Source organism: Pipra filicauda, unplaced genomic scaffold, assembly GCF_003945595.2.
Source record: "Pipra filicauda isolate LSUMZ 115617 unplaced genomic scaffold, ASM394559v2 scaffold125_size2111803_pilon, whole genome shotgun sequence".
Taxonomy (NCBI): Eukaryota; Metazoa; Chordata; class Aves; order Passeriformes; family Pipridae; genus Pipra; species Pipra filicauda.
Window position 1 is genome coordinate 171,227 of NW_024103718.1, and position 23,492 is coordinate 194,718.

Sequence of the window (23,492 nt, forward strand, 5' to 3'; positions counted from 1 at the left end):
GCAATCATAACATCAGGGAAATGAGAGAGAAATACGTTTTTTTCTTGTCTTCCTTCTGACCAGGGTTCTCCTATTTAGTCCTAATAGATGTGTGCAGTCTAGTTTTAAATAATATGAACAACAGTGCTTCCACTCCTTCAGCTGTGACTTCATTTTGTAACCATTTTGCATTTACCTTATATAATTCAGCTCACTGGTGATAGTGATAATGCAGAAGTATATCCTAGGTTAAGCAGAGAGATTTGGGAGCTATCAGTTCCACGTTGTATCGTGGAGATGAAATCTCTGTGTAGCCCAGGAGTCTGCAGTGATGAGTAGGAGAGCGTGATGGCAGAACTTCCCATACTGGAAGCTGGGGAATGTTTACTACTTACTTATTTCATTCCCTACCCAGGGGGCACTTGGACAACTGCTCTGAAGGTAGCTTTGTTACTTTTCAGATCCATCGGCATGGTCAACATGAAAGGCTGTTTTGTTATATCTTTACTGGTGGTGAATATTAACTTTATACCTCAAGACATCCTGAGGTGTGGCTTCTAAAGTAAAATAGTACTTGAAGGGAAACAAAGGTATTACTATCTGGGACATCTGTGTAGTTCTGAATATAGTAATGTAATTGAAAGTTTGACTCTAAAATTGTTTAGAATTCTGCTGAGCATAGCAGCAGAGCAAGAGCAGGCAGCAAGGGAAATGGGAATGGAGTTTGGAGAGCTAAGGTGAGGTACTGACAGCAGTCTGTCTTTTTTAATAAAGGTAAATTGCCATCTTTAGGAAGCAGCCTTTAATCAAACTTCTGATGTATGCCTCTAAAGTTATGCTAAGGACATTCTGTGGTAGGGTTGTATCTTTATTGCCAAAGACCAAAACCTAATTTTGATGCGTTCCTATTAAAAGTTTATATTATCTCTCCGGAATTCCACATTGGATACTACAGTCATGACTGGTTTTCCACTTGCCACATCTATGCCACAACTGATGTAAATAGTGACAAATGGAGAAAGTGGATGAATATTTTTTCATGTTTGTAATAATGAAGAAATGAATGTAACTCTTGATCAGTTATTAACCTGTTTCAACTGACTGACCTTTGTTCACTGTTTGGAGTTTGATTTTTGTTGAACATATTAGGAGAAAATAGTTTTTGCGGCACAGCAAGCGCAAAAGCAGTCACTGATTTTCATCAAAGACGAAGGTCATGCAATAAAACCTTTGAATTGGAATCTTTCTAGTTTTACCTTTTTCCTCTGTATGAGTTGATACTAACAGTGTGTGTTGGAGCAGGTGGGAACATGCAGTTTTAGTCACATGGTCTTGTCATGAGTGATAGGCAGGGGGACTGAAAAGCAAAGGCTTTAGGACAGATTCCTGATGTGTCTTTAGCTGAGACATGTAAACAAATCATCAATTTTAGATTCAGTGTTTGGAAAAAGTGATCTCAGATCTTATTCACTATGTGTAAATAATTGGAAAATTGACACATTTCAGATCCAGATAGTTGATGTTGTTGCATTGTATAATTATATAAGGCTTATATATATATACATGTGTGTGTATATGTATATATACAAATAGTACAAAAGTTCAATGTTGTTTGAGTTTTGCTGTGCAATCAGTTTTTCTAATAACTGGCAAAGGAAAGATCCAGTTTGTTTCTCAAGCCAGTTTCCCAACCTTTCAGCATTTGTATTTCTGCATGCGTTTGTTGAAGTGAAGACAGTTTCCATTTTAAGGCAAATAAAAAAATAATAAACACTGAGCAAAGGAAGCTGTAGTAATATTTAGCCAGAATATGTTAATGTGGACTGAATTAAAAAGGGACTGATGCGGATTTGCTGGCTTTTGTTATTTTTAAATTTATATTTTTTGACCTATGATAACTCCTTTGTACTGTTAGCTGGACTGTAAATGAGTGCATTCCCATCACTGTGACATGATTGCATTGCTGAGGTGCTAAAGTAGGTTCTTTACCTGTCCTTATTTAATATGCCTAGTGAAATGATGGGTTCTGTGCAGAAGACATCCTGCTTTGTAATTGTGGATTTGTTACTAAAAGGTCTATTCCAGTCCTTTTCAGCAGCCTCCATTTTGGATTTTCTTGAAAATTGTATTAGTCTTATTTTATGCTACTCATATAAATTGTCACTTGTTAGTAACCAGTACTGGGGAACGTGAATTTACATTACATGCCATAATGCTGAGGTGATGGGAGAGTGGAGATGTAGATTGGATCCGTGTAACTATTTATCTGCTGCTGGACTGGAAGCAAATGTTTCCCCCTGGGCAGAGTTCCTCTGGGGCATACAGCCTTCTGAAGCTCTTCTCTCATCACTTCATGTTGAAATCTGTACTTGCTGTGGATGATGACATTCGCTGTGATATGTACACATAAAGCACTTTTTGAAAGCTGTGTTATAACTATTGAGCTAAGTCTTTCGGTCTCAGCCTTGATCTTTTGTGAACTTTATTGTGTAATTCCCCACTCTGACTTTGAAACACTCTTGCTTTCACCTGTACAAAATATCTCTCCAAGAATATAAGGTTTGCCTCTTTTTTTCATGACAACTCCGCTTTGCACTTTTTGTCCTGTTTTATGTCAGTTTTAGCTTCTTGCCGCTGCCTTCTGAACTGAGTACTTTGTTTGTCCTTTTGCTCTCTTTCATAGAATCATAGAATGACTTGGATTTGAAGGTACCTTAGAGATCACCTGGTTCCAACTTCCCTGTCACGGGCAGGGACACCCTTCACTAGACCAGGCTGCTAAGAGCTCCATCCAGTCTGGCCTTGAACACTGTCAGGGATGGGCAGCCGTCTCTCTGGGCAACCTGTTTCAATGCTTTACAACACTCACAGTAAAGAATTTTTTCCTGATGTCTAATCTAAACCTACCCTGTTTCAGTTTGAAGCCATTCCCCTTGTCCTGTCACTACATGCTCTTGTAAATAGTCTCTCTCCATCTTTCTGGTGGGTGCCTTTCAGGTACTGGAGGGCCGCAATTAGGTCACCCTGAAACTTTCTGTTTTCCAGGCTGAACAATCCCAATTCTCTCAACCTTTCCTTATAGGAGAGGTGCTTCATCCCTCTAATCATCTTGGTGGTGCTCGTCTGGACTCTCACATTACTCTTGGCCTCCTATTTGCCACCTTTTCATACCAAATGTGTGTTGTGTCATTTCTAACCTAAAGATGGGGAGGACAAAGTTCTATCACTGTGCTCTTTTAGCTGTTGAATGGCAGTTGAAGCTCTAATTAACCTTCACTTTCTGGAACAAGACCAGGCTGGGAGGAAACCTGCTTCCAATCACCCTGGTTGCACCTTTTTGCACAAAGATTTGTTAGGTTGCCTGCTTTCAGATTTTAGGCTACTTTGAGCCACTTCCTGCTTATGAAGTGTCAAAGGTGACTTTGACTCTATAGTTACACAAATGACATTAAATGACCCAGGGCTGACAAGTAGCATTATCCACATTTGTTTTTTGGGTTTATACTGTTGTGTTATCCCTTTTGCTTGGAAGATCTGTAGCTTTTGCCAGATAAAGTACTGAGGAAGAATGCTGTATATTTTGAGTTCTAATGTACAAATGGATTCTTTACCAGCATGAGGCACAACATGTGAACTAGTGGCATTTCATTAACGGAAACAAGATGCTTGCAGCATCGTTCAGTTTCTTTTCTTTCAGGTTTCAAATTGTTTTTAACAGATATACCAGTATTAGCAACTGGACTGATCTTTATGAAAGCATGCAGTTTAAACTCTGAAACTCAGAGGGTCTGCTATGCTAAGCCTCATCTTAATTGAGAGGGAAAAAAATGTAGCTTTCACATATAAGGACTGAGCAGTGTTTTTACTGGTAGTTGTTACTTTCTGGGTCTGTGTTGGTCTGTGATATCTAATTTTTTTTTAACTACTTTCCAAAAACTAGGACACAAGTTGACAGATCTTGAAAGAAGAGAACTACTGGCAACAGCAGCGTCTTTGTATGTGGCTGAACAACTGAGATCACAGCGATTTCTGGGAACTCTAAGGTAAGTTCATTTCTAGGAACTCAGATGCGCTGATGCATTTTGTTAATGACAACTCTGCTTTGCACTTTTTGTCCTGTTTTATGTCAGTTTTAGCTTCTTGCCAGTTACTCATGCACAAGAGTAACTGGTGAGAAACTACATGACTTCTTAATATAGTCTGTTTTTTCTAAATTCAAATGAACTGTGGCTTACATTTCCCTACTCACACGAGTCATAAATGATTATTTTTATTCTATGTATTAGCAAACTAATAGACACAAAAATGTGTTACAAGCCAGTACAGTAATTAATGCACATCAGGAGTTTCATTAATGCAAAATGTTGCTGCATTAGTAACTAACCACAAATTGAACATCACAAATTTCCCATGTGCCCATTTGAAGCAATCTAAGCACTTTGGGGTAATATGAATATTCAGCTACAGAGCTTTAAAATATTGTGGACTTTTAAGTAATTTGCTACCTTGGTGAAGGAACTTATTAGTTTAGAGTCTAATTCAGAAAACACTTCGACTGGTAAATGCTGGAAGAGTTAACACCTTGCTTTAAGTATGGTTTTTTTGGTGCTTTTATTCCCCTACTACCTCATTTTCTTGAATAGTAGCTCCTAGTAACCTAGGCAGTACTGGACAGCCATTGCAGTAGCCCATGTCAAAATACTGATTCACTTCTTTAGCTTTTTGGAATGGTATGCTTTTGTCCTCTACGGTGTTTGTAGCTTTTATTGTCCTCAGGCCCATCATTGTCAATGCCTTGAGACCTTCTATTAGAATAACTGAATTTGTGAAGCTTGCTTGGGTCGTTGGTGTTAGCAGTGGTTGCATACAGTGAATCTTAACTTCCGCATAACTCTTTCTCCTCACCTCACATTTTGTAATATAGTTACATTTATGTTTGTCTGAGAGGGAAGTCAGAATGCAGGATAGACATTATTCACATTCCATGCCAGTGGTTTGACAGTGTATTCTATTACTGATTTTACAGTGGTCAGGAATAAATCAAATGTGGTTTCAAGAAGTCTTTATTTTTTTTTGTACCCACGAAGATAATTAGTACCATATGGTATTAACAAAAAAAAAAAAAGAAAGAGGCACTTAGGGAAAGCATAATGGCATTGTAATATATAGCATATGTAGAGCTGGGTCATTGCTTGCCTTATGCATCTATAGGGGAAGGTAAAGCATCCTTTTATTTCCTTCCACAAGTTATATCCTCTCTAACGAATGGCACAGGGAGAAGAACAGACACTCAGAAGCCACTGTTACCTAAATAAAGACAAATCAGGGAAAATGAGGAGGAGCCTTGATTGTAGTTTTTACTGGCCAGCATAAGAAAGTGAAATACTCTGGTACTGCTACACAGAAGTAGTGGATTACTTTGTACTTAGAGTAGGGAGAGGAATTGCTGATTTCAGTAGTGATTATTAAACTGCTTTTGCATTCCCTGCTCTGAGATTTTTTTTTTCTCTGCCCTGTAAAATGTTTTTATTAGCTGAAAAGAAATCAAATTTTTGAATAGTCTTTTAATGTTTTGTTTCTATTGCAAGTACTTTTTTCAGTACTAGGTGTCTATGTATCTGAATATAAAAGACATATACAACTATTTTAACTGAGATATCAATATGTAAAGGAAGTATTGCATTGAGCAGTTGGGCATGGTCATTCTTCTGTTTTTGTGCTGTGTTAGGGAAGCAAATACACTCCTGCTTTGAAAAAAATAGTTCATTTTTGGAGTCCTAGGTAAACTCTGTCACATATATTCTTCCACCATGAGCAGAGAAGGCCACAGAGTCTGGCCACGTGAAGTCTGTAAAACTAGATTAAGGTCTGATTTTTCAGATTTTAAGTGGTGAAGCTAATAAATCTTTTCAGTATAGGAAAGATCACTTTCTCTTGCCATGATGGGGTGTACTTATGTTCAGCTCAGCTTTCTATCTGAGGCATATGCAGATCTGGAATGAATCCTTCAGAAGTCGGGCCTTAAAATTTTCTCCAAGTGGTGACTGAGTGTGGTTCTTATTCAATATGTCATGGTTTGAATCCATATATATTGTTAGATCTACTTGCTTAAATTGTAGTAAAGCTGCCTGTTTGAGGCCAAGTAAGGACAAGCTATTGCAAAAACGCTTACTGGTAAGTAACTTCTGAAGAAACCAAACCTGATAATGATACCCTTTTCCAAAAATCATGCAGCTCATTCAGAGGGAAAATCAAAAAAGCAAAGGCAGAACGGGGTCCAAGGATTGTGCAGTGTCTTGGACAGTGTTTTCCATTCCTTAGAGCAGTTAGGGAACTCCCTCTAGAGGGGACTGAGGACTGTGGAGCATACAAGTAACTACAGTACCGTCAAAGATCCTTCACCATGTCCTTAACTTACCCAAACTGCATCTGACTTGTTTTTGAAGGTGTTCCATATATGGGTACTTTTTAAGGAGCAGGATGGTGGCCAGAGAAAAAGCACATCTTTATTGATAGGACTGCAATTTGTTTGAAAAATATTAGTAAACAAAAAGTGCAGAGTAGGAACCTGTGCTACTGGCAACAAATCAAAAAGGCTGGTTGTAATCTTGGATGCAGTTCACTATGGCAGAATTGGGCATTTGGAGTCTGTGTGAGTTTTAAATCCATATTGGAGGATGTAAGCAGACTAGACAGACTGCATGCTCCAGACTTCATCTGTAACATTCTCTTAATGTTTTGGACAAGTACTTTGGTACATTTATCATCACCTTCAGAATTTCAGCTCTCTGGCACTATTTACGTTGACAGCATTTTTTGTTTTTAATATATGCACTGAAAGCAATTGAGCAATTTTTGTGCAAAAAACTACTGAAGAGTAGTATTTTGAAATCATGCATTATTTCCTCTAAACTTGTCAAAGAGACAGTTTTCTTCTGAACTTGAGTTATATGCTTACCTTTGATTTTAATTTGTTTTCTTTTCCCTTTTGGGAGCTGTATTTATAATATTCATTCTTTTCAAACTGTAGGGGTATTTTGGATTCTCTTTTTCCCCTATGACTTATTCAGCCCAAAATCTAGGTTGTTATTCTAGTCAGATAGAAAGTACCATGCTTGGAAGTTTTCCCAGAAGCTTTGACTTTCACTTTTAGGGTTACTGAGACTATAATGAGATGAAATGCAGCTGAGCCAGATTAAGGAATTGTTGTTGCAACCTACTCCTCCCTTGCTCTGTCTTTCCTCCTCTTCCCCAGGTATGCAGGTGTGATTTTGTGTGTAGTTGCTTTCTACTCTGGTTCTACTAAAGCAACCCATGTTAGTGTAGCAGCCGTTTAATAATAGCTTATGTTGGATCATTCTGTCAGAATCAGGTTACTCATGACAAGTGAAGTTATTGTGGAACAGCTACAAGAGTGGGAATATGTAGCGGGAAGGAAGAGGTGAGCAGAGGAAGATTCATAACAGGAATGCAGAGGTGAGCCTTAGCTCTGTGCCACAGATCAGACTAGTAGCAGCCTCATGAAGAGAATTCTCCTCTATAATCAATGATATCTGATGGGATGTGACTGGAAAATATGTATTTTGCAGTCCCCTGGGTGACTGAATCATCGACTATAAGGTTCTTGCTGGAACACGCTCTGATCATGAGCAAGGTATTGCCACCTTTGGATCGAACACCCAACTTTCTTCAGCTAGTTTCGATCAGGCCCGACCCCTGTAGCGACATTTTTCGTTCCAGGGTTGTCTGGTGTTCGGATTAATGCAGGCCACAAGCCGAAGGCTGATTTGCCTTTCCTGTGTTAGAATAAATGGTGTTATGATTTGGGTGGAGCACCCACAGGTGAGTTTCCACTGTCTGCATTGCTATATATGTGCCCCTGGCCTCACCAACAGTCTCCTAGGACTAATTTGCCAGCCTTTAGCTAGAACAGCTGTTGGAGATCTGTGCATGCTCAGAGTTACAGGAATATAGCCATTTACTTTTGTGATCCAATCAAATATTTAGAGCATTTTTTGTTTTGTTTGTTTGCTTGCTTGGTTTTTTTTTAATTTAAGTGTTGGTTATTTAACCCATTTTCTTGGGAAAAAGGTGGTTGTGGGGTGGTTTGATTTTTTTGGGTTCTTTATGGCTGTGGGTTTTTTAAAGTATTTTTGAAAGATGATTAGGTAGTGAAAGTGCTTGGTATTTGTGAGCCACATACTAATGTGAATATTTCATTGTGATATCCAGATAATAAGGGCACATATTTCCCACAGGAAATAGCTATGAATGATTAATGATTGTTTCATTGTTCAGCTTTCAGTTATTTTACCTAGGACTTTTTCTACTTACTCCATGGTCCACTTTATTGTGAAACTGGTGCCACCCACAGCTGCTGAACAGATTTACAGCATCTAGTAAAACCCCAAGGTCTTCTAGACAGAACTCAATCTTGTTTCAAGTGGAAACATATTGTGGCTGAAGTGAATCCAGCTTATTTTACGTCTGTTTGATGTAGTTAGTTTTTGAGACCAAAAATGATGTTGTATAGTTGAATCTTCGTATTTTGGCTTCAGTCTTGTTTTCATTAGTGGGTTGGGAGGGGAATAGAAGAGTGTCTCTCCAGGTGTGGCTACATCATGCTATCTCATGGGTCTACTAATGTGATGTTTATACTTCTAAACCCAATTGCCTACAGCACTTCCTGTGCGTTGCTTGTGTTGGCTGCTAAGTGTATTTTCCTAATTTTTCTATGGGTTTTACCCTTTCATCATTTATGACTTGGAAAAAACCAGCAAGGCTGCATACCCGTATTGCCTGATACTACTTGCAAAAAGATGGTAACACATTGGAAAATGTTTTATGTTGCTAACCAAATAAAATCTAAAGGTTTTTCTTGCTCATGTGTTTAACATAGAAGACTGGTTTAGGGAGTCTTGAGTTAAACTTCTAGCTGTTCTTGTGGGACTTGAAAATCAGTTGAATTTGGCCTCAGTTTGTGAAAAGACAAAATGGCCTTAATACTTTGCTGCCTTATTGAAGTTTTGTAAATATGTATTTATCAACATGTATAAAGTATTTTGGGACCTAAAATCCATAATGCTTTCTAGACATGAAGTAATACTTTCGCAGGAAGGGAAGTGTATAGTGAAAAATTAGAGATAAAATACAAGCAAGTTTTTGTCAAGTTCTGGAATAGTTGGGCTAAATTTGTGGTTTAAAAATCTGAAAATCCAGGGGTCCAATGCAGTGAACATAACACAACTGGTGAACTGCAAGAGAAGAAATTAATATATTTAGCTTTTTATTTAATGAATTGTTGTAGGTTCATATCTAGGTTGGTTTGGTACAGCTATGTTGATGTTTGCCTTGCCATTGCTTGATTATAGGGCAGTGAGGGAACTGCTCAGAGAGCAGTAGAGCCCCACGCCTCTCAGGCATGCTTACTTTTCACATAGGTTACACCTATTACCCTGCTGGAGTCTGGGTCAGAGCCAGCTCTTTGCCAGCCTAGGGCTTTCCCATATGGAAGGATGGTCAGCTGCCCAGTAGGAGAGCTTTCTCGCTCTCCTGCACTGCTGGAGCAGCACAAAATAAGGTTATGTTACATTAATTTTAAAAAGAAGGAAGATGATGTCGAGAAAATTCACTGGAGTAATCTGAACCGACTTCTTGGAAAGGGAGAGAGTTCTTACTTTCAGCACAACCACAGATGCTGCTGAACTACACCAATTGCATTATGTGAATTCTGTTTTTTTTTTCTTCCCTAGAACTGCAGTAATAACATGAACAGTTATTGCAAGTGCAGCTAAACATGTAAACTTTGCTGTACCCTACAAATACCTTGTAGTGGGCATAGAGATAAACCACTTTGTTTTCATTTGACATGGATGACTAAGTCCAGCCCACTTGTGGCTTTCTTCATTCTCTGAGTTTGGAGTTATGCCATCATCCTTAGCTCAGGAAAATAACACTGTCTTATCCTTACTGTTGTGATCCTCTGGTCAGCAAGTCAAGCATTCTTCTCATGGTTTACCGTTAGGCCTTTAAAGGCCTCGGTATGTTTATATAATTACTGCAGCTTCACACCATTATTCCACTGTGTGGTTTTTTTCTTTCCCCCACAGAATAGCAAGGTACTAAGATGCTGATCTCCCTTTTTTCATGTGATATCTATGTTTTTAATGGGCTTTTCTGGTTGTAGTAACCCGCTCTTGTCTGTCTAGCTGTTATCTAATGTTGTTCTTTTGACATCTCATAAATAATTACTGTATTTTTTTTGTAATCTTGCTTAATCACTGCAAAAACAGCTGTCCTATATAATATTCTAACTGTCTTTAAAATCTGGTATTATTTACCCTTCTAGGTTGCTCGGTTGGTTGTCATAGAAAGAGGATTATATGTGCTACAGACAAAAAAGTAGATGCAAATATATGAAATGTGTGGTTTTGGCCCGTGGGAATGAACTTCTGTGGAAAATATAAAAGTCGAAATGGGACATTAAGGTAGCATTTATGACTCTACAGAGCATATGTATAATACTTCGATTTGATTAAATTAATGGAATCAGAATTGATAACACAAGTAATAAAAATATAGTCACTTGACAGGAGAGCCATTGTTCCATATGGTTCATGAACTTATATTCCAGGAACAGAACAGTCTGTCATGGGAATCTTTTATAGCCTGTCATCCCTGTCACTTGTAGGGAAAAAGGTATTCTGGACATCTAGGAAATGACACTTGCTCAGTCTTTGAAGTTACTAACCATTATGAAATCACTGTGAAGATAGTAATTATTTAAAGTTTTAATCTTGCTGTGTATCTCTTGAGAAGATCCCCAAAGCAGTGGCATGCAATCTTGCTGATGGGAAAGCCATTCACCAAAGTAAATGGACCTGGCTAAGTCCCTATGTTTATTTTTTTATTTTCATCATGTCTTCTGGGAAAACAGCATCTGTTGTAGGAACTTTATAGCTTCTGTGGCTCCTGTTCACTGAAACTTGAATTTGTATAGTATACATGTGTGAATTTTTTCTATTGTGGTGGCAAATTCCTGGCCCTCTTTTAGTTGTGAATCCAGCCTTTTTCTCATCCATGCTTTTCTTATGACCTCTTTTGCAAGATTCTCTCTTTAGAAGACCTCTCTCTATTTCATTTACTTTGATGCCTCCTATAAGCCCAACAATTATTTCCTCTCCTGCAGGTTTACAACTCCGAAACCTGTTCTTTAATATTTGTCTGTGTGTAAAAAGTATATGCATAAAACTGTAGGACAAACAAGGTGTGTGCTGATTGCCATGTGCTCCCTGGTCATTTTACAGCTATTTTTAGCATAGATTTTCATCTCCTTCTGTATGTTTTATTTGGAGTTTCAAAGGGCAAAAATTAAGTTGTGTAGGAGGATTTTATGGAAAGGCAAAGTTTTTTGTGACTTTTGGGGTCTGTAAGCTCAGGAAATGCATGTGTAACTGCATCCCATGAGAATATTTGCTGATGTTTCTTTCCTAGGATTAACATAAAGATAAGCATGACCATCAACACCTTACCTTGTGTAATTCCTTGAGGCACTGATTGTGTCCTGCTGTTTGTTTGTGTAGTGTATAGCTTATTCTGGATGCTGTAGCTGTAGAAATGTTGTCAACAAAATATATGAGAAGAGAGTCTCTCATTCAATATTGTCTGCATACTTTTACATGTATGTGTTTTGATTTGTCCATTTTTTAGCATACTTGCTTCATTCATGATTCACAAAGGCTGTAGTTAAATTCAAGGTATTGATTGAAGGGATAGGTAATTCATTTATACCTTTGTTGTTGAGTATTACAATTTTCAACCGTTTCTTTCTCCTTTGATTCAACTGCAAAAGTGGGATGGGATACAGAATGGCCTCATTATTGCAGGAGTATTTCTCTGTTCCCTGCAATGATTCCAAAAGCTCTTGCACACTTCATCAGTATTATTGTAATTCTTTGGCTGCAGGATATTTGGCAGCTGTTGCACCCCACTGGCAAATCCTATTCAGACTTCACTTCCATTCACCATTGCCATTGGAGAATTGATTTCTCTCTCCTCTGCTCTAACCTTTCCCAATTCATTTTGGATTGTTCAGTGTGAAACATTTTAATTTCATATCATACAGCCATTCAGCTCACAATCCTTTTTTAACCTGTCACCAGGGTAACAGCATAGCATGCTTTCTTTAGGCAATCAAGTTTTTATTTCGCATGCTTAATGTTGCATTAAATGTTTGCATTTTGTTTAACCCTCTTAAATGCTTTAAACTGTGGATATATTTTGGGGGGTAATGAAGTCTCTGATTTCAGTGTCAAGTCTTCATAGAAATTGCCTTACTTAAAAAAAAAGAAATCAGGAGATGAATACAGTAAGAGAAGATTTGTAATAAAATCCCAAATGTCTGAATGAGGGAAGCTTCCATAGAGTGACAAAAAATACATTTCCTCTGATAAAACCTTCCAGAAGCTTATATTATAATCTTTAGACCTACACTTTAGGATTATTTTTACCTGTAAGTGCTTATATCAAATTAATGGAAATATAAGATTAACCAGGCAATAACATGACTTTAAGAAGTGAAATGTCTGGCCTGTACATGTCAGCCTACTTCACACTACTTGCCAGATGTGTGTGGAAACTGTAAGCTGAATAATAAATACTTTTTTGTATATCAAAATTAGAATTTACTGGGGTGATGCAGTTGATTAAAGAAATGTGGAATTCTTAAGTGTCCTCTACATGCAAACCATCATGGCATGAACAACAGGCTTTATCCATTTTATTGGAAGAGAGAATAATAATGAATTTGTGTTGTCATAGATAATTACAAAAATAAAATAAAATAGACATTTTCATACCTGAAAAAGCATTGACTTCTTTTAACTTTGATGTTACAGAGCAAGTCCTGCTTATCTTGGTAAAGGACTAGGACCAGCTAGGTTCACCCTCACCTGTTTAGTTGGAATTTTAAAAAAAGTATGTAATATATGTCCTTAAAATACCCAGTCTATAACTATAATTAGAGGTGTAGTGTTAAAGGCTTTTAGTGTGTTCTGTTCCAATTATGGAACATGTTCCAGTCTCAATTATGTAGGTATAAAAGATATGGAGTGAATGGAGGGAAGCATTTAATTTTAGCATAAATAAAACCTAAGAACATGGCAAATAAGCCCAGACTTTGCTCATTTATAATGAAATGAACCCACTATAATCAAAGCACTAGTAATATGCATTTTAATACTTTGAAATACTAATTTTGCAAACCTTCCTATTTGCAAAGTAGATTGTACATATCTATCATTGTTTTAAAAATTCAAATGCAGAATATTTGATTGCTATACTAGCTGGAGTGGTTGAGTTTGCATTTGATACAGCTCTTCCTGAGAAACCAGATGTTTGTTACAGATCAGACCAGTAGAGTTGACTTTGTTACAGTATTTCTTCCAACAGCATATAGCTAACTATACAAGAATAGAAATGCAGTTTCTTCTATTAATTTCCAAGTTTTCTGTCCGTTTTTTTCCCAAGTTGTACTATAAGCTACCAAATATTATTACCCGCCAAAAGAGGTTTGGCAGTGTCTTGTTACTGAATTTTACCAAGAGGAGCCAAACATATGGTAATAGTTAATTTATTGGTTCTTCTAGCCTCCAGGGAACTCTTACAGAGAGCATATTACCTTTTTATCTAACATATTTTAAGTAAAAGAGATGTTGACCTGAAATTAGATATGTCAGTGTAGAAGCTGAACCTTCAGCGCGGTTATGCTCAATTATTCAGTCTTGTTTAAGGGTAAGATTAAAAGTGTAAACATACAAGATTGAGCTAAGACTTCTTTATTTTCAACTTTCAGAGAGGTGAGTCTCTTCTGTATGTTTTAGTGTGTGTGTTGGTGTTTAAGTGAAAATATTGAAGAGATATTTTCATGAGAAAAAGAAGCCCTGCCTTTGTCTCAGAAGTCTTGGAGGTCTTTCTTTGCTTTCTTTTTAGGATATTTCCTGGTATGTTCATTATGAAGCAATAATAAAAAAAATTAATATTTTTCATTTCTTTATATGTAAGACCACAGACCTGTTTACTTTGTGGCAATGTAGATTTTTGTATTTCTAATGGGAGAAGTACTTGAGAGTACTTGAGTACTTGTGTCATTTTTCGCTATCTTGGAGTTGAATCTCATGCCTGATATTTGCATAACTCAAAATCAGTCATCTGCTACCTGTATTTGAGGTAGCCCTCTTTGTTCCACCTTAGGTACTGTATATTTTTACCTTTGTAGCCTGGTGGTATTTTGAATCTTCAGTGGAAAACTGCATGGATATGTCATCATGTTTTTGCTGGGATATTTGGGGTAGATGGTGCCTTAAGTAAAAAATACCCCAATTTCTGTTGTTTCATGGTAAGTATTCAAAGGCTTGGATATTTTTCCCTGGATCTGTGTTGAGACTGCTCAGATGACTTTTCCTTTTATGATTATGGATGATTCTTTAATATCTCTCACAGATCCTTCTTTAGTAGTTTACTTTTCTGTGTAATTAGATGTGGTGCTTGGAGTTTGTTTTGGTTGTGGCTTCCCTTTAACATGTATCTTCAAAGCCTGTAGTGTGAGAAAGACTGGGCAGGAAAGAACAGCACAGGACCTGGTTCTTTTGAAATCAGGGATGTTTACCCTGTGACCCAGAAAGGAGATGATGACACGTTTCTCTGTGGTGCTTAGTAAAATTAATCTTGCTGCAGTTAGTAGTGAGATGATACAAATAAGTTATTTGCATATTGAATTCTAGATTTAAAAAACACTTCAAAAAATTTTTGGTTCCTAGGCTTTAAGCTTCTGTCTTTACCCAAGTGCTCTAATATGTGTTTCTGAGTCTCCTCTCTCTGCCATTAATGGTGGCAGGGATGGTGACGCACCTTCATCACACAGTAATGATTTTCTCCAGGCCCTTCTGCCTGTTTTTCAACCAGACAGTGAAATTTAAAGCAGGTCCTTACCTGGCTGCACCTGGTTGTTAATGTCCTTAGACAAGGGAGATGCCACGAACTGACAGCTTTTCCCTGTTTGTTTCCTTGAACTAGTGAGGCCACTTTTCTTTAAATTCTGTGTTGTCCCCTGCTCCCTTCCCTGCAGCAAAGCCTTTTTTTTGTTGCTTGTCTCCTCAGGCAAATGACAATCATTTTAAGGTGCTTACTAATATTGTCAGCATTATTCCTCTACTAGCTGTGATTTTGTTCCCCCCCCCCCTTGATCTGTATTTAGGTGAAACTTTCTGAGTGAATAGACTGAACCTCTATTCTAGTGATTTCCAAACTCCTGGTAGTCTTATGGCCATTTAAACTTTGGTCTCGTTACATTGGGTATTGCAGCACTTTTCCACAGCTCACTTCTCTTCAACTTCCTTAGCTTTCAGTCATTTGTGTGTGTCTTCCCAGAAGCAAGGGTTAGTAAGAGCTGATGGCATTTTGCTGCCTCATGGTTTGAAAAACCATGGATTACAGTGAGAAATTGTTGCGTTCAAGGCCTGTAAAGGATGGAGCACAACTTTTCAGAGACAAGGACTTTCATGATTTAACCCCAGACACCATCTATGAAGAAAATGAACTCTACCCCAGCCAAAATCAGCACACAAGGCCAGTTTGTCTCACACAGGAAGACCCAAGACAGGCTGCAGTCATTTGCATTTTAGAGAAATTATGTCAGGTATGAACAAGGAAACTTTGGATTTAGGGAGAACATGGCTGCTGTGTGTGGATTCCCTCAGCAAGAGAATGCAAAGGAAGGACTGGGGCTGAAGGCAAAGTTGTGAAAACCAGTTCTGAAAGTCTTCCTAAGGTATCCTCCCTCAGATGCCACACTACTTCTGAAGGTGTATTTTGAAAATACAGGACAAATGTGATTAATACAGCTCTATTACAAAACCGATTTTATTGGCGTGAGATGTTTAAGTTCTTGGATGGACTCTTGGTTCTGCTGCAACAAATTTGTGAGAGATGGTAAGCTCTGTGTGATGGATGAGCTTTTACAATACTTTGGAACTCTTCTGATACCTGGTGCAAGCATTTTGTTTTCCAAGATGCACAGAAAAAAAAAAGTGGAATTCTTTTTTAAACAACGACCTTTGGGATATTGCATATGTGATAGGCTTTAGAGAGACCAGGGTGAATCATGAGTACTACAAAGTGTAGCAGAAATTCCATACTTCTGGAAGTATAATCTGGTTAGTTCCAAGGGGGCTGACAGATTAAAAGAGGGCTATAATACAGCTTAGGTGGGAGACCTAAATGAAACTGGTAAGCACAGGAAAGACAGCATTTAGTACACAGTTCTTAAAAAAAACCCTCAAAGGCACTAGGAGGTGGTGTTCTCTAAAAAGATATTTTCAGTTTGGCTTAAGACAGGTTGGGGTTTTTATTTTGATTAGCTAATGTTATTTAAAATTTTTCATTAGTTTGTGCACTGTGTTCCTCATGGGCCTTGAAGACCAATGTTTACTCTCAGTGCTGTTGTCAAATTTCTTTAGAGGTGACCTTATTATGATGTCTTTCCTTTTCCCTTTACTGTAGTAATGTCTCACTCCTGCTCTGATGCTTCCTGTAATAAGTTGAGCAGATAATGAAAAATTTCACTGTATTGTGTCTTAAAAACTTTGTTCTTTAAAGAAACACTGCATTTGAGTCAGATGTTACTGCCTCTCATGCTAGCTGTGATGTCTGTGGGTCACATGTGTATCTCTGAATAAGAAAGAGATAGATTAATGTGTTTTTTAGGGATTAACTTTGTAAACTACTGATAGTTGGAGAAATGGTGTTCAAGAAGATGATATTATCTAAATAGGCAATATAGGATATAGGCAACACTGGTATGTCAGGCCATGATTTTTTCAAAATGGAAGTTTTAAATTTGGTTCTAATATATGTATTTTCTCCTCCAAATGAGCAGAATGATTTTTCAAATGTGTGGCACTGTGCAGTATTTTCATTACTTTCAACTGAGAGGAGCAGGTAGGTGTTAAGCACTTAACATATATTTTTTACTGGGGCAACTAAATAAGGGGGTTTGAGCTTCAATTTAAGTGTTAGGGTTTTTTTAACTATGGCCCAATATCTAAACTAAATACTGAACTTACGGTTTTGAGAGAATGAAATTGCAGAAATGGTCATGAAGATCAAAATCTCTTCAAGTGAATTAAGTATTCTTAAATAATTAATCTATCTGTCATTAGAGAGTGTACCATTACAAGTGGTTTTCTAGTTCATCACGAGGAGCTTATGCTCTCACTGTTTGTATTTGACTTTTGATTAGTTCTAGTGCAGTCCTGTGAACTGAATGCCCATTTGTGATTGGACTGTGTTGGGTGCAGTTCTAGAGCCTGACTTGTGCCTTTCTATGCATCAGGGAGGAACCTAGTTCACGTATCCCGAGACTGTTCTGCAGTGTGATCCATCTAAATGCAGATGATTGGGATAGTTTTCCTTGAGAACTACTCCTGATATGAGGCAAAAGGCTCAGCCACTGTATTTTGTCCTGTCACTTCTGAGTTATACTCTCCAGAACTTTTACTACAAAAGTGGGTGAATAACTGAAATTCTAACTTCTGACAAAAGGGATGACAGATTAAAGCAGCAGATGTGTTTTGATTCAGGTTTACAGCCATAAGTGGAAATTTAGTTTTAGATTAGTATGCTACAAATTGGGCAGATTTCACTGCTGGGATGAAGCAAGCCTAGCACAAAGCTTGCCTGGACGTTTCAAAAATATGTATGGAAATATGTATGTTTCAAAAATAGTATGGAAAGTAGTCTTATGTGTAGAAGTATAACTGGATTATTTCCCTATCAAATCTGTAGGTAATTTTTAATATTTTCACCTCCATTTTCATATTAGTAGTTTATAGAGTTTCCTTCTGCCTATTTATTAGGTGGACAGGAAACCTGTAGTATTCTAAACTTAATGCAAAGTGAAAAATAACATGTTATTACTGGGCATAACCATTGTTTGAATGGAGGTGCAGGAAACAGACTGCCCAGCAAGCAGCTACATCCCAATACCATCATGTATGTAGAAGAATATAACTGCTGCTGGATGATGCTAACAGAAGAGCTCTGGTCCTCCCTACTGCCTCACAGTGATTTGTTCTGAAGCTCTTTGTGCATAAAAAGAAGGTGAGAGAATTACTGTAAGGCTATTCCTAAATATCTGCACGATAAGAGGATTAATAAGTTTCTTTGCTCAAGGAAATAAAGGAAAATTTGTATGGGAAAAGGAGCTTGTTGTTTTCCTTTTATGAACTATATTGTTTGTAGTTTTCCCAGCTGCCCAAAGTTCTCCCTTAATAAAAAAAAAAGTTTTAGAAAAAAACCAAAGTTGTGAAATTAAATGCTTTAATGGAAGAGAAATAGCCCAAACTTTTTTTGATGATGAACAGATTTTTAGATTTTTCTCTCCATAACAATTGTCAGCACGCAAAAGTCAATATTGTTGACTGATCTGATTAAAAACACCTGCTTGCAAGTAGTTCCTCCTTTGGTAAATGCTTTTGCTGATTTAGGAAAGATGGTTTGAAAAAACAGGTTAGAAGCACAGACTTGTAAATTATTTGAAAAATAAATGTCTTTTCTCTGTACTTCTGAACTCATGATTTGAGTCTTTCTTGCTTCTCATTTCACAAATGCTTGCAACGAGATAAGGAGCAGCATCTCTTATCCAGCATTAATGCTTGTGATGTTTTCTTTTTCCAAGAGAAACCAAATACTAGAGTAGGCCCTGACATGTTATAAGAGAGGAAATCAGTTTCAGATATGTTTTACATTTATTTATTTGCAGTTTTCAAGGTATGCTGTCATCTGCTGAAGGACTGGGCAGTCTGACTCTTCTCTGAAACTGAGAGGTCTTGGGCTGTACATGCAGCTCCCAGGATTACTGTGTGTTTCACTGAGTTTGTTAAATGCAAAGTGCATAGAAATCTCCTGTCATAGGACCAAGTGCCAAAACTCTTTGTCCCAGAGGATGCCTCATCAGCCTGCAAAACTGCATTCTCTGAGTCTCCATGAATCTCCCATTCCTTCCTACCATCTGCAGGTAGGGTGCTGAGTCCCTCAGTACTTACCTGGGCCCTGACTCTTTCTCTTGAAAGATAGGAGGAGGCTGATGGAGGCTGATAGCCCCATTCTTTCATTCTCTGGACATAATGCTCTGCAAACATAGATTTTTTTTTTTTTTAATAGCAAGACTGGCAATAAAAGCAATCCTACTTCCTTTACCTGGTAGATTTAAAACTAAAAGAACCATGGAAGGTTTTTCAAGAGGCTTAGAATTGTTATTTGCCTGTATATTTGGAGGATAATTTCTCCTTAAAACTGTGGAGACAGCTTTGTCAGAGAAGCCTCTAGTTCCTTCCCCCTGCCAGGCTGCTGAGGATGCTGGCTGCAAAGCATTTGGGTTAGGGTGTCTCTCTTTACAGGACCCAACCCCTGCTTGCTTAGAGACCTTCAGAGTGGAAGAGAGTTAGTCAGAGTGAGCACGTTGTCTGCAGGGTTACTTTTTGGTTAAATGATGATCTGGGTAGTTAAATTCACTCTAGATTTATAAGATCTAGCTTAGCTGTTTCTTTAGCTTTGATCTGGGGTTCACTGGTGAAGGCACTGGAGGTTTTCGTTGGGCACTGGATTGCGGGCTCTTATATGTCAATGCAGATTGCTCAAAAAGCTTCTGTTAAAGGAAAAGGGAGCATCCAGATGCACACCGTTTTGAATCAAAGCAGGGTGCACTCCATAGCGTCCTTTTAAAGCAGCACTTTTTATTTTATAGTTTACCTTCCATATAATTTAATTTTTTTCTTGTGGTCAGTATTCAAATAGAATATGTGGCTATAAATGTGCATATTTGTTATTGATCTAAATGTGATATGTAAGAAAATGTAATGTAAAACCTTTTTGACATAACCATTGAGCAATTCTTTCAGCCTTTGTCTGATCAGCTGGCACACAGGCTAGGAGAGGTTATTATTTTGTATGACATATGCAGAACTATAATTTAGTCTAATGATGGTATATTTTCATATTCACAGTGAAAGGGGTGTATATATACATATGCACATATAAAGTAGGAAGAAGGAAAACCTATTTTTATGTAAAAGTGCACATGATATGTATACATGAATCAATCTGAATATATGTAGAGAATGGGTGTGAATAGATATAGAAAATACTTCAAATTGCTGAATAAAATATACCTAGATTCTTAGGTTCCTTTCACATAATTTTTGGTTCTTAAAATAATCCTGTGAAAGTGCTGCTTTTATCTTTTCTGTGTGACGATGAACTTTTATGTTGGAAAGTGTTGAAAGTACTCAGATACTAAAGCTGAGATTTGTGTTTTGTTTGGCAGTACACTTCTGTTTAGAATTCTTTTAATCTATCCATTCCCTGCTTTTATATTCATCTGATAGTTGAAGGTTCTGTGAAGGATATTTCTTTGTATATGAACTTATTAAACCAATAATGCTCAAAAGTGTGAAATTTACGATCCTTTTCCCCCTTTTTTTACATCACAAGATAGGCTCTTGTTTGAGTTGTTAAATTTCTATTTGCCTTTCTTGATTTTTTTTTTTTTCCTTGGGGGGAGGGCTGTGGGGAAGGGCAGGGAAAATAAGAAACATTTTATATGGTAGATCTAAAGTTTCATTAAAATTGCTTATGCCCTGTCCCAGGCATTTTAAGTGGGCCATCTGTCTAAACATCTCTGCATTTTTTTCTGATCATTTCCTCGACTTATTCATGAGCCATGGGAGGGCTCCTTTGTAGTCTCCATGTAGCTGGTTCAGTCTACCCCCACTGAATACATCTATGTGCTTGCATAACATATCTTTTCACAGTGCTGGAAATTCTCTGAACTTGGTTCAGATGAATGGCCCACTTTCTGAAGGTCTTTTTTTCTCCCCCTGCAAGATTTGTATGCAGAAACTGACCTTGGTGGCTACAGAATCCAGCACATTATTCTTGATCATTTTACAGGCCACCTGCTGTGAAAGTTATGATGAAGGATTTCTTAATGATTCTTTGACCATTAACATTGTTTTAAGTCAATATTTCACTTTTATTTAACTGCTGAATAGGTAATTGCACAATTGAAAAACAGCTTTATAGAGTGTCATATAATGTGGTTTTCAAGCACTTATAATCTTTCATAACGGGAGGATTTGTTATGGTAGTTTGAGATTTCTCTGTTTATGTAAAGTATTATGCAGCAAAAATATCAGAAGTAGAGAGAATTTGTAAGTGTTTTTCCCCTCAGCATTAGAACACATATTTTGAATTGGAAGTGAAAAAATCTATATGCAATTTTCTGACCCTTTAGGAACTGGTGACTTTTATCATAGCTCATTACATCATCAGCGGTAATCAGGAGAGGGGAGTTTATTTGTCGCAAACTGCAGAAAATTGTAGTTTTTATGGAGTTCCTTCTATCCAATTGGTTGGTGCCAATCACAATGGCCAGGGCAGAGTTATTATTTGATTTGCTTTTGTGAATGTCTGTTTTCTTTCATTACTTGTTTTTGGCTAGAATAGTTTAATTAGTGGCTGTTCTCCATAAGCACGGTAAGTGTGTGTTGATCTAAAATTTTTAGCAGTTGTCTGCTTTCCTCACTGAAAACTTGCCAAAAAAGCCAGAGCTATGATTTCTGCATTATTATAAAGCGATCTCCCTGTCCTTGCGCATGGCAGTTGAGGGTAAAAGGGACATAATACGCTGTGTAACGTATGAAATAAATTATGGAACCATGACATTATCTCTAGTTGAACAAACAGTGATAGGGGTTGAAAATAAATAACTAATCATTAAAACGGTGCTGTTTTTCTTGTTGCACTGTTTACAAGTTTTTGTAACTTCAGTGCTTTGGAGTACAGCCTTTATGACTTAGAGCCAAGCCATCACTGTACTCCTCATCTGGGCTCCTATTGCTTGTGATACTTCCCTTTAGAAGGCAATTTGCAGTAGAGTAGTTCAGAACCGCCCATTTTGTATGGAAGGAGTTATAACACCCTTCTCCACCCATCTCCTGTTGTTGCGGCTGCAGTGCTGCCTTTGCTCTCTCTGTCCCTTTGTGTGTAGTGCTCCTGGCAAGGGACAGCAGCGCACAGTTCTCCACGGTCTCGCTTCCCATTCACCTGGCACTCATCTTGCTGCGTAACGTGTATTTCTTCCTGAAGCCGGTGATCTTTATGCGTGAATAAAGTAATTTTTTGGATGATGTGTCATTTGCCCAAACTGGGAGAAAAAAGGGAGGGCATGTTGAACGCTGTGAAAGACATACTGTGTGGATTCTGAACCTAGGGTTGGAGCAGAAGTGCCTTACCTTTTTTTGTCTTTTGTGATGGCAAAAATTACGTTATTTTTATTTGCAGTAGTTTTGGTGGGCTTTTTGCTGTAAATAGAATATGTCACATTTCAGCCCAATATGTAGAATTTTAAAAGTTCTACATTTTTGAAAACAGCCAGAAGTTTGGGGAGTTTTCTGTGAACTAGTGTGAAATATATTCAGAGTTCAGATGTTTTCCCTGTGGAGGAGTTAGAAGAGTTCTCAGCTAAGGAAGCAACCCTAGACAAGAACAAAGGTAATTTCCCAAGCCCTAGGACTTCTCAGACATTAAAAATAACCCACCACAAAACAACAAAAAGCCCTCCACCAGAAGGCCCCTTTCTTAGCCTGACAGAAGCTTCTGCATTTCTAAAGTAGTTCACAGACTTGAACGACTTCCTTTTCATATCTAAGAAACTTAAATATTGATTCTTAATTTTGGATTTTAAGATTCTTACTTATAGGAACCTCCCCTCCTCCCCAGATCCCATCAAAATGGAGTCTACTACAAAATAATTTATTTGAAAGGAATTGGATTTAACAAAGAAAAAGTAGGATTGTCACCAGCTAATATAAGTATCTGTCCTAGCCAGTTTAAATTACACTTACAAAACCATAGGCAAAGCTGATCAGCAAAGCTGAAAAATGTCCCTGTACAAATGGATCTAGCAATTCCAGGAGGGAAGTACAACTTGCTGTGTATTTGGTGTTAGATGCAGCTCTGGACCTTGCCCTCCTGGCCACCGGTGTTGCAGAGAGAGGAATTATGTGGCTGTTTGAAACCCAGGCTAAGCAGTGATCATAGTCATGCCTTTCAAGAGGCGTGCATCCTGTTTGGAGATACACTTGACAAAGCTCAGCAAGACAGGACTGAACAAAAATAATCCCTGCTGGAGAACAAGACTGTCTTTCCTTTGATGGCCAGCAGCCAGATTCATGAGGTCACTTCCAGTCAAATGCAATATGAAGCAGGGCCGTGCCAGCAAGGCTATAAGGAATCTCATGCCACCAGTGAAGCAGATCTTCTAAGCTGGGTGTGAGATGAGGTCTTATCTCTTGTACAAGAAATATAAAGTTGCTAAAAGCCACTAAATCCTGTTGGTTGTTGCAGTGGAGTGCCGTGGAGAATTTAAACAGGTGCTGGCAAAACCTTGCTGCGTT

The 23,492-nt window shown here is 37.8% G+C and overlaps 1 protein-coding gene across 3 annotated transcripts in view; it reads left to right on the forward strand.

Moving 5' to 3' along the window:
* LOC113993001 (propionyl-CoA carboxylase alpha chain, mitochondrial) overlaps positions 1-23,492 on the forward strand; it is a 211,046-nt gene that overhangs the window by 73,274 nt on the left and 114,280 nt on the right. For all 3 annotated transcript variants that reach the window (XM_039389393.1, XM_039389398.1, XM_039389403.1), the window contains exon 13: positions 3,920-4,022. In XM_039389393.1, coding sequence (XP_039245327.1) covers positions 3,920-4,022 — 103 coding nt within the window. The remainder of the gene's footprint in view (positions 1-3,919; positions 4,023-23,492) is intronic.